This window comes from Eptesicus fuscus, chromosome 9 (genome assembly GCF_027574615.1).
Source record: "Eptesicus fuscus isolate TK198812 chromosome 9, DD_ASM_mEF_20220401, whole genome shotgun sequence".
NCBI lineage: Eukaryota > Metazoa > Chordata > Mammalia > Chiroptera > Vespertilionidae > Eptesicus > Eptesicus fuscus.
Window position 1 is genome coordinate 7,138,550 of NC_072481.1, and position 9,595 is coordinate 7,148,144.

The 9,595-nt window shown below is 51.1% G+C and overlaps 1 protein-coding gene across 1 annotated transcript; it reads left to right on the plus strand.

Moving 5' to 3' along the window:
- Positions 1–217: 217 nt before the first annotated feature.
- Positions 218–8,008, plus strand: AADACL3 (arylacetamide deacetylase like 3). Its single transcript, XM_008151792.3, has 4 exons — positions 218–430; positions 3,773–3,989; positions 6,468–6,531; positions 7,108–8,008. Exons 1-4 carry the CDS (start codon positions 266–268, stop codon positions 7,880–7,882), a joined length of 1,221 nt encoding a protein of 406 aa, XP_008150014.2. The 5' UTR covers positions 218–265; the 3' UTR covers positions 7,883–8,008.
- The last annotated feature ends 1,587 nt before the right edge of the window (positions 8,009–9,595 follow it).

Below are 9,595 nucleotides of genomic sequence, written 5' to 3' on the forward strand. Positions count from 1 at the left end.
AGTGCCAGGATGGACGCTGGCACCAGGAGCCCCGGTTTCCAGCCGGGCCAGGTTGCACACGCCGTGTTCTCCTTTTTGTGGGCTTTGCAGAGCCAGGTCCTCACTTGAGTCTGTGACTCAACCCGGCCTGGGCGTCTGGGACGTGAGGAGGTGGGGAAGGCAGGTTGTGATATAAGTGTCGGCGATCTGCTGGCTCCACACGGTGTCCTAAGTGGCGTGTGCTGAGCGCGGCCGCTGGTGGCCTCCTCTGTGGTGGAAACGACGGATGGCGGTCCTCCTGGCCCTCCTCGGGGCCCCCTGCCTGCTCTTCCTGGGGGTTGGGCTGTGGGTGATCTGCAGCCATTTCTTCACCGTGGACATCCCCGTGGCCATCGGCCACCCTGTGAAGGTGTGGATCTTGAACTGCGGGTTCCAGCTGCTGGTGGCATGGGTGAGCTTTGAGTCTTATTTGTCCCCTCGTTGGGAAGGTGAAGGAGAGAGTTGGCAAGGCAGAGCAGAAGCTTCTAGTTGAATTAATATCCTGGCAGTAGAGGCTGACAGTATATTCTCGAGCCTGAATGGTTCCCATTAGGTAACCAGTGGCTCTCAACCTCTTCCCAGTTTCCCAAGCCGAATGGGCTGAGAGCTACAGAATTCAAAGAGTGATTCCCGTTCTCATTCTCACTGGCCCTGTCTCCTGTCTCACCTCATTCACAGCGCTCACCGCTCACCACGCTGTGAAGCCACGAGGACAGGAATGCGTTGTTCTGGATCTTTGGGGGCCCCCTTACTACCTACCTGCTAGCTAGAACTGGCCAATGACAAAATAAAGAGGCGCGCTAGCAAATTAGCAAATGAGTACAGATGAACAAAACTATAGGAGGCGGCTTTATAGAAATGTATAATTTGCCTCGGAGAGATGGAAGACTGTTTCTTTTCTTTCTTTCTTTTTGGGAGATGGAGGGGGAGGGAATAGAGAGACAGACACATCCATGAGAAAGAGGCATCAATCGGCTGCCTCCTGCACGCTCCCTACTGGGGATCGACCCTGCAACCAGGGCACGTGCCCTGACCGGGAATCCAATTGGGGACCTCTTGGTTCAACCACTGAGCCACACTGGCTGGGCAAGATGGAAGACTGTGTATGGCATTAGATTCTGCTTGCTGTTGTTGGTGTGTGTGGTTTAACGAAATCCGTGTAAGTAGGTCATGGTGAGAATCGTGTTGAGGTTGGCAATAAGGGTTTGCCGTGTTGTTCTGAGGGCTGGCAGAAACAGCAGATAGAAAATCCCTTTCTTAAGTCTCTTACGTAATGACAAGCGATTGCAAACGCCTGTTCTCATGGGAAACCATCGATGCAGAAGAACCCAGGTACCACAGGTTTCTTTGCCCAGGGTCAGGTGATCATTCGCTCCTGTCCTCTTCCTGGCCTTGACCTTCATAGTCTACAGTCGGGGTTCCCAAACATAGCGACTCCGTTTCCTCATCTGCAAAACAGGGAAGTAACAGTCCTGACTTCATAGCCTATTGTGGCGAGGCAGTGAGCTGAGTGTGTGTCTGAAGGCCCAGCACAGAGTGAGCTCTCCATAAATATTAGCCTTAGCACTGTTGGTTGATTTGGTTTTTTCCTACACAGATGTATGTGTTGTGCAACTACTACCTGCCATCCGCCAGTTCTAGCTCTGAGGGTCAGTGATGGCAGTAAAGTCCCAGCTAGAGTCTTCCTGCAGAGTGGGGGAGATTGGGGGATAGGAAGGGTGGGGGAGAGACAGCAACATACAAACAAAACGATTCACAGAGTGGCGAGTGCTGTGGGGAAGTAAGACAGGGCTTGTTAATGGGGTTCCCCAAGCCCCCAAGGGTGACAGAAGGCAGGGCGTCTGTGAATTTAGATGGGGTAAAAATCACCCCACTTTCCCTAATCTCTAATGAAAATATACTATTTCTTCCCATTCTAAATGAGGGTGATAACCCAGTGCTGAGACAGCATAAGCTGTGACTTGGTCACCAGAGGGATCACATATTTTCTGAGCATATTACAGCGGTGGCAGAGTCTGTGAAAACTCCCATGTCTACCCCATTCCTTTGAGATGGTGATAGTATAAGACCAGGCCCCAGATCTCACTAGTTAGTGTGCTAATAAGGAAGCCCACATAGTATGACATCACACATTCACTTCAATATTTTTATGATTATATTAAAACTAGTGACCTGGTGCATGGATTCCTGCACATTGAAAGGAAATCAATTGGAAGGTGGTCAGTGGGGTGGGACTAGGCAATATGGGCCAGACACGCCCTGGAGCCAACCTCCCATGGTCCCTCCCCTGCTGGCTGCACCTGGGGTGGCACCATGGCTGGAAGAGCATCTGCAGAGTGAGCGAGGTCCCTCCGACAGATGGGGTCCCTCGGCCTGGCCTGCAGGGATCGGGCTGAAACCAGCTCTCTGACATCCCCCGAGGGTCCTGGAGTGTGAGAGGGCACTCTGCAAAGTTGCTGTCTACAGGGTGTGGAACACAAATGTAAGTGTGCAGTAAACCAGATTCGGGCCGACAGTGCCCCAGCAACAACATAACCCACGGCCAAAGGTGGAATCGTGTGGCCCCGCAAGGAATTGGGCACCCTCCTCTCTGGTTTCGGGGTGCGTCACCCGAGAACCGCTGCTGCCAAGTCACTGTAGCTCAGCAGCTCCTGCACTGAGTGTCTGCCCCCTGGTGGTCAGTGTGCATCACAGCCACCAGTCAGAGGGTCAGACACTTAGCATTATTAGCCTTTTATATAGAGATAACACTGTCTTCCTTTGCAATCCCATCCATGTATTCACAAACATCCTGCCACGAGGTCACAGGCTTCACTGCCAGCCCAGAGGCCTTGGCTCGGAAAAGGTTAGGAACCCTGGAAAGATGGTGCCCAGGGGCAGACCCCACTTTGTTTTTATTTTTTTATGATGCAAACGTTCAGACATACACCAACAGTAGAAAGAATCCCCACGTCCCCACCCCACAGCTTGAGTGACCCTGGCCCATCTTGCTTCATCTGTGTCCCCAATCTGTCCCTCATTCCCATTTGCTTATGAAGCAAGTCCTGGATATTATATTTTAAAAAAAATTTGTTATTGATTTCAGTGAGGAAGGAAGAGAGAGAGAGAGAGAGAGAGAGAGAGAGAGAGAGAGAGAGAGAATCATCAGTGATGAGAGAATCATTGATCAGCTGCCTCCTGCACACCCCACACTGGGGATCAAGCCTGCAACCCTGGCATGTGCCCTGACCGGGAATCGAACAGTGACCTTCAGGTTCATAGGTGGATGCTCAACCACTGAGCCACGCTGGCCTGGCTGGATATCGTATTATTTTATCCAAAACTATTTCCATAGGTATCTCTAAAAGATAAGAACTCCACCCTCCCCTTTTAGAAAAACCACCACAATGCAGTCATTATGTCTTAAAAATAGCAACAACGACTGGGAGGGCCAGGTTGGCTGGGGGAGGAGGTTGGGGGGGGGGGTTGTCTCTGGAAGAAATGTCAGGTCCAGGCCCAGCTGGAGCAGGGACCCCGTGGGGGTGGGGAACCCTCAGGGGTGGCCAGAGCCTGGTCTGCAGGGCTGGGCTGTGCAGGGTCCGGGGATGGGGAGAGGTCTGAGCGCTCTGGTGCAGGGCCAGTGCCGGCCTGGGACCATCTGCTTGGGGGATGGGGGCCCCCCCTCTGCGGAGGGCATGTGTGGCCGAGGGGCGGCCGGACTCCCAGGGACACGCCGAAATCCTTCCCACTGCATTTCCTCTTCTCTGGCCAACAGGGGATGATTCTTGAGAAACTGAGAATCTGTTCGATGCCCCAGTTTATCCAATTCGTGCACGACCTGCTGCCGTTCAGCAAGGATCCAGATGTGGTGGTCACCGACCTCCGCTACGGGACCGTCCCCGTGAAGCTGTACCAGCCCAGGAGGACCTCCCGCCGACTCCGGCCCGGCATCCTGCTGTTCCACGGCGGTGGGACGATCCTCGGGAGCTTTAGTAAGAGTCCTCCCCTGAGACCCGGCCTGCAGCGGTGTGACAGGCCGAGCAGGTGGGGGGCACCCACCTCCCGGCATGAGGCTGTACTCCTGTCATCTTCCGGGGTCTGGACGCCGCTGTGATGACCTGGGAACACCGGGGCAGCTAGCGGGTCCCAGTTGGTTCAGGCAGCAAAGATACAGAATGTATTGATCTCTTTCTGGAAGGAAGAGAGCAAGCTATGCCTGTTCAGGTCCCCCCACTATGCGAAAGTAGGGCGTCCAGGGGACAGCCTTCCTAAGCCGAAATGATGTCAAGCAAAGAAGTAATTCTCTTAGGACCCAGCTTGCTGGTGGTTGCACAGAGTAAGCTGAGATAAAGCCCAGATGCTCAGTTCAGAGCTCTGGGCTGGAGGCTGAGATGAGGCATGTCCCCGTGGGAGGAGCTTGGCAGGGGCCACTCTCCCTGCTGGGATGGGGGTGGGGTGAGGTGGTGCTGCCTCCATAAGGGCTCTCTGCAAAACAGACACTGTTGCTTTTCACCTTTTTTTTTTTTCTCATATATTTTATTGATTTTTTACAGACAGGAAGGGAGAGGGAGAGAGAGTTAGAAACATCGATGAGAGAGAAACATCCATCAGCCGCCTCCTACACACCCCCTACTGGGGATGTGCCCGCAACCAAGGTACGTGCCCTTGACCGGAATCGAACCTGGGACCCCTGAGTCCTCAGTCGCTCTATCCACTTAGCCAAACTGGTTATGGCTTTTTTTTTTTTTTTCTCTTTGTAAAAGTGAAAATCCACTTGGGACTTCCTTTGGTTAGCCCAAAACAGGTACTAACTAACGTAGGTGTTTCGTAAAAACAAAGTTTCAAAAAGCGGGGGCTGCCGTCTAGCCCTATGAAATTCACACAATGTAAAATTCACCATTTGAAAGTGTACAATTCAGTGGCATTTAGTACATTCACAATGTTGTGTGGCCACCGCTTCTACTTAGTTGGAAATAAGGATTTCTAAAACATGAAAATGACTAAAACACATCATTTTGTTTCACATCAGGAGTTCCTTGAGACAAATTCTGGGATAAACAGACGTGAAGACCAATGATTCCAGGAAAATTAATGAGAGAAAAAAACTCACAATTCAGACAATTTTATTCTCTTAATCTCCCCCTCCCCCAACTGTAGGAATTAGGGGGAGGAGGGGAATACCTTTAGGGTGCTTTCTAGTCTTTGGGATGCCAGGATCTATTGCAGTAGTCTTTGAGAATAGGGGTTGGATGCAGCCATGGTTTGGGTATGCTCTGCCTAATAAATGACAGGAACAGCAAGTATTTATTAATTTTTATCCTCACCTGAAGATATTTTTCATTGATTTGAGAGAGAGAGAGAGGTGAGAAACATTGATCAGTTTTCTCCCTACTCACCTCCACCAGGGATCAAACCCACAACCCTTCAGTGCACAGGATGACACTCCATCAACTGAGCCACCTGGCCAGGGCAACATCGAATTTATTAATTAATATTTATAAATATTAGGATTTACGTGGCAGGCACTGTGGAAGCCCTTTGTGTGCATTATCTCACTGAAAACCCCCACACCCTATGATTATCACTGTCCCCATTTTACAGATGAGAAAATCAAGCCTCAGGGAGAGAAGGGATGGGCCTCACACTACTTCAACTCAAGTGAAAAGGAGGCAACATAGCCCTGGCTGGTTTGTCTCAGTGGATAGAGCATCGGCCTGCAGACTGAAGGGTCCTGGGTTCAATTCTGTCAAGGGCACATGCCTGGGTTGTGGGCTCAATCCCCAGTAGGGGGCATGCAGGAGGCAACAAATCGATGATTCTCTGTCATCATTGATGTTTCTCTCTCTTTCTCCCTCTCCCTTCCTCTCTGAAATCAATAAAAAAAAAAAATATCTATATATATAAAAGGCCAATATGCAAATTGGGCACTTGGGAGTTCCACTGGGAGAGCAGGAGTTGGATTGCTCGCTATGATGTGCACTGACCACCAGGGGGCAGCACAGAACATGGCGGGTGACCAGTAGGGGCAGAGGAGTGCTGAGGGAGCTAGGGAAGGAGGAGACGGGCAAGCAGGGAGGCCAGGCCTAGGGACCTTACCCTGCATGAAATTCATGCACAGGTGGGGTCTGGCCCACCCGCCCGGATCAGGGCTGATTGGGCAGGGCCAGCCAGGGAGGGGGAGGGGCCACTGGTGGTTGGTGGGCCAGCCCGGCCCCCTGGTCAAACTCCCTGTGGAACTCCTTGTCGAGGAGACAATTTGCATATTGGTATTATATAGGATGTATAGGAGGCAACATAGAGATTCAAACTTGGGTCTGAATCCAGAGTTCACGCACAGAACCACTGTACTGATGGCCAAACAGCTTCTCAGATAGTGTCAATGAACATTACGTGGTGGGCAGGGCTGCTGATGATGGGTAAAGGAAGCCATTAGCTTTCCTAGTGAATTAAGAAAGCCTCTTATTTTCCAGGATTGTACCACAAAATATGCTGTCGTTTGTGCAAGGAGAGTGACTCGGTGGTTTTAATAATTGGGTGAGTAAAGGGGAGGGTGGGGAGGGCCAGGGAAACGACGCTGTGACCAGGCTGGCGAACTCAAGTGCATACTAGTATGTTATCTGCTGGCAATCGGTAGTATCTAAGTCTTCAAGAGGCGAGGCCACAAAGACCTGTGAGCGTGGCAGCGTTATTTACTATATAAATCCAGGCCAGCCTGAGGTTGCTCGTAAAAGAAAAAATCCAAAAAGTAGGGAACGGGTGTGAGCCAGGGCAACACCAGCAGGTAGGTTCAGAGGGAGGGGGCTCCTGGCCTGGTGGTGACAGCTAAGCTGTGGACCAATAGGTGGATGGCAGGGCTCTTGAGGTCTCAACCTGTCCCCTAACTTGACATGGAGACCGTGGGACTAGCAGCTGCCACTTACAGAGCCCATGTGCCGGGCACTGAGGATTTTATGTCTATGAGCTCATTTAAGCCCCATACCTTAACTTTAACTGCTCAGGTTTCAGGAGGAGGAGTTAATGGAAGAACTTCGAGCCCAGGATGCTAGACACAGGTGTTTTGGGCTCTCCTGGGGTCATGAGTGTAATCCATGTTCCTTGATTCCCTTTTAGATACCGCCTGGCGCCCCAGCACAGGTTCCCGTCGGCCATAAGAGACTGCCTCGTGGCCACTATCCACTTCCTGAAGTCCCTAGATATGTATGGGGTAGATCCAGCCCGGGTTGTGGTCTGTGGTGACAGCGTGGGAGGGGGAGCGGCCGTGACAATTTGTCAAAAATGTATGGCTCGGTCAGATCTGCCCAAGATCCGGGCTCAGATTCTGATCTATGCCACTCTCCAAGTCCTGGATTACCAACTGCCGTCCTTCCAGCAGAACAAGAATGTCCCACTGCTCACTCTGGACTTTGCCTTCCTCTGTATGCATTATTACCTGGACATAAGCCCCCAATGGAAAAGCGCTATCCTGAAGGGCGCCCATTTGCCTGCCCAAGTCTGGGAAAAGTACAGAAAGTGGCTGAGCCCGGAAAACATCCCAGAGAGGTTTAAGAAGACAAGCTACCGCCCGGTGGCCCATGCGCCCCTGAATGAGGATGCTTACCTGGAGACAGACCTCCTTCTGGATTTGCTGCACTCGCCGATGCTTGCAGAAGACGAAGTTGTGTCTCGGCTCCCAGAAGCCTGCATCGTGAGCTGTGAGTATGACCTTCTCCGGGACAATTCACTGCTGTACAAGAAGCGACTGGAGGACCTGGGCGTCCCAGTGACTTGGCACCACATGGAGGATGGTTTCCACGGGGTGCTTAACACCTTCGGTATGGGCTGCTTTCAACTCCCCTGCGCCGCGAGGATTCTGAAGGTCATGGTCCAGTTTATAGAGGGGCTGTGAGAGTGTAGGTCCCGCCATCATCCAGTTCCTTATGGGTCTCTCTGTTGCAGGTGATGCTGAGTGGGGCCAGGGAAACTATTGAGATTGCCATCTTCTTCTTTAAAACAAAAAACAAACAAACAAAAAAAAAACCACAGCCTGGCCAGTTGAGCTTTGATCTATGACCCCGAAGGTCATGGTTTGATTCTTGGTCAAGGCATATACCCAGGTTGTGGGCTAGATCCCCAGTGTGGGGCATGCAGGGGGCAGCCCATCAATGATTCTCTCTCATCATTGATGTTTCTATCTCCCTCTTCCTCTTCCTTCTTCTCTCTGAAATCAACAAAAATATTTAAAAACAAATATATGTTTTTTAATCACACAAAATATATTTTTGTTTTATTTTATATTTTCGTTAATCTTCACACATACACACACACACACCTGCCCCCCCCCCCCCCCCCATTGATTTTTAGAGACAGGCAGAAACATCAATGTGAGACACATCAATTGGTTACCTCCCGCACATGCCCTGACCAGGCTAGGGATCAAGCCTGCAACCAAGGTACATGCCCTTGACTAGAATCGAACCTGAGACCCTTCATTCCGTGGGCTGACACTCTAACCACTGAGTCAAACTGGCTAGGGCGCCATCTCCTTTTTGCTCCAGGTTCTAGAATCAGAGAGTGCATGTTTCTGCTGTCTGAAGGGAGAGTAGTAGATGTGACAGGTTTGGGGGAGGGTGGGGCTCTCTGTCTGTGTGCACCGTTGGGAAAAATGGTCTGTAGTGGCCTTTTGCAAGAGGGAATGAGTATGGAAGGGTTGCCCACAGCCTCCCTGAGGTGGGGTTCAGACTGCCCAGGCTGATCCAGACTGTGGGGAACAGGAGTGACCACTTGGCTAGCCTTGAAAACACCCAGGGCATCATGGGCTTTTTCCAATCGGGCTGAGAGGGAGGGGCTCTGATGTTCTAGACTTGCAGGTAGAGGAAGAGAAGCTGGTTCCACTCTCCTCCTCTGGGTACAGGGTGACATTTTTCCTGCTGTTTCTCTGTCTCTGAGTTCAGAGTCTCAACTGCCTGGGCTGGAAGAGTTAGGACAGAGTGGGTCGGTTTTCCATGGTGGTTGGCAGCTAGCGACAGATGAAGACAGCTCAGAGCCACTGATTAGGGGAGCTCTGGAGCTCTTGGTGTCAAAGTGTCAGAAGAGAGCAGTTGGGCCCTAGCTGGTTGGGCTCAGTGGATAGAGTGTCCGCCTGTGGACTGAAGGGTCCTGGGTTCAATTCCAGTCAAGGGCACATGCCCGGGTTGCGGGCTCGGTCCCTAGTGGGGGGTGTGCAGGAGGCAGCTGATCAATGACTCCTTCTCATCATTGATGTTTCTATCTCTCCCTCCTTCTCCTTTCCTCTCTGAAATCAATAAAAATATATTTTAAAAACCCCACACAAACAAAAAGAAAACAAAAGAGAAGAGAGCAGTTGAAAAGGTCTGTGTCCTCAGTCAGAGACCCATGAAGACCGAGTCTGACCAAACTCAATCTTACCTACAGTGAGAAATTGAGGAAGAGCCAAAGGTACCGAAGATGTGTAGCAAGGACTATTTCTGTTGTAAGACACAGAACCAACTCAAACTGACCTGAATCAGAGACAATGTATTGGCCCCTGGGATAAATTAGGGTTGGTTTGATGCAGGAACTCAATGCCACCAGCACCTTTTCTTCTTTCCTCTATTTAATG